Source organism: Sebastes umbrosus, chromosome 11, assembly GCF_015220745.1.
Source record: "Sebastes umbrosus isolate fSebUmb1 chromosome 11, fSebUmb1.pri, whole genome shotgun sequence".
Taxonomy (NCBI): domain Eukaryota; kingdom Metazoa; phylum Chordata; class Actinopteri; order Perciformes; family Sebastidae; genus Sebastes; species Sebastes umbrosus.
In genome coordinates, this window is record NC_051279.1 from 3077885 (window position 1) to 3079890 (window position 2006).

Genomic DNA, 2006 nt, shown 5'->3' on the forward strand with positions numbered 1-2006 from the left:
ACTAGTAGTTTACTGAGAGTATTCTTTAAACTATACTTTCATAAACTAGAAAGTGGGCTACAAGTACATAACTAGTAAGCTAACAGTATGCCTATAAGTTCACTTATAGTATAGTTTATATTATAGTTGCAATACAAAATACAACTTGGATGTAAACTAGTTGTGTACTCAAAGTTTATAGTTTATACTTAAAAGTATAGTTTTATAAACTAAAAAGAAGTATTGAAGAAGTATACTTACATGTATACTACTAGTACATTGATATTAGTATACTTATTACATAAAGTATACTTGGGATTGTTCTTGAACTATACTTAAGTTTACATCATAAAATAATAATGTAAACTTAAGTATAGTTATAATGATAGTATAATGATGAATAACTATATAGAAATAACTGATCTTCTCTCTGACGGTCTCGTTTACTTATGTTGGTCATATAGAGGCATCAGTATTAAACTGAGACTGTTTCATAACCAGTTAAAAGTTCCTTATAGTGACTTTAATATCTTATATGATTCATCAAACAGACAGGACAACAGGTATAATATTCAACATATTTATTCACAGTCATTATTTTTAGAAACAAATTTGCACATCATTGAGCTTACAAAAAGACTTACATGGTGAAAGTATTAAAATGTACAAAATAAATACAAAGAATATCTCTTCATTATTTCCCCCCTGTGCTCTTCCATGAATCATACGATACAAAACAGTGTAGCACAGGCAATGCATTGGAGTCTTCAGAACTTGCAGCAGAAGCCGCAGCCCTTGTAGCGGTTGCAGCAGTTGCAGCACCAGCGGCACAAGGAGAGGTGGCTCTGGCGCTTCTGCCTGATGTGATTTGGCATCTGTGCGAAAAGACAAGAGACATGAGCGGAGCGTTCATCTCCAGCATTTCATCCTCCCCCTCGTGTGGAGAGAGAGCACCGGGGCACTCCATGGGGAAAACACATCCACTTAGATTTTAATTTGCTCACGGTAATTGGCTTAATTCATTCAGTCAATTGAACATACCATCCTCGATTCCATTGACATTTCTTGATATGCCGCAACTGGAGTGTCATTGCTCCCTGCCTCCTCCAGCTCTTGCACCTGTTAATGAATTATGCACATTTAGGAGCCACATCTTAGCATCCTGACAAAACATTTATAGCTAATAAGCATCGTGAAGTGAGTTTAAGTCAAATTCTTACCCCGGTGAATGGGACGGCAGAGCTCTCCAGAATGCAAATAAAGGCGAGCACGAGTGTCACTGCAACTGCAATGCTGAATGCCTTCATATTTAATGGTTCAGTTATTAAATCCTTTTGAAGATCAGAGTTGATAGGTCTTCTTTCTCATGAGTGTCAGGCCACCGAAGAGCGCCACAATATCTTCGATATGTTCTTCAGCTCCAGTGATGGATGGTGATTGTCTGGGCAAGTGGATTTCTTCAGATCCTTAGGTGACCCTTGTCAGCTCTTTGGAGTCCTTCCTCTGTCTGATGGTTGAGTATGCAGAGCAGTCTGGTATTTATACACACTAGGGGCTCGGTGTTGCTTCATCGCTCCGGGAGGCCTGGCCCTTTCCTGGCAGCAGTTACCTAACTCCACTGGGGAAGTTTTGACCTCCTCCTTTCTCCTCTCCGTAGTGCTGCAACACTGGGGAGAGGGTGTGTGTGTGTGTGGGGGGGGATCTGATCTATTTTTGATTATGAGCCCCACTGTCTGTTCAGCAATATCAAATCAACTATGAACTTTTAAATTAAATCACTTTCCGCACACAGAACACATAATTCCACACATGAACAGCTTGTTCATGCTGGTGGAGACCATCATCTTTTACAATATATGTATTCTCTATTGACGCAGCTCTAAAACTGTGACTTTTATTCCTGGAACAAACTGGAAAGAGACGCTGGAGATTCCCACAGCAGAAAAAAAAGGCCAAGACTGCATGGGTCAGTGTACCGCACGGCTGACTGAGCCGCACTCGTTTTCGACCCAGGAAATCCTTCACTA

The 2006-nt window shown here is 40.0% G+C and overlaps 1 protein-coding gene across 1 annotated transcript; it reads right to left on the minus strand.

Annotated features, from left to right (window-relative positions):
• Positions 1-545: 545 nt before the first annotated feature.
• LOC119496297 (hepcidin antimicrobial peptide) lies at positions 546-1499 on the minus strand. The gene is made up of 3 exons (XM_037783481.1): positions 1200-1499; positions 1021-1098; positions 546-854 (listed from the first exon to the last, which is right to left on the minus strand). The coding sequence occupies exons 1-3, from the start codon at positions 1284-1286 to the stop codon at positions 747-749; spliced, it is 273 nt and encodes a 90-aa protein (XP_037639409.1). The 5' UTR covers positions 1287-1499; the 3' UTR covers positions 546-746.
• Positions 1500-2006: the final 507 nt, after the last annotated feature.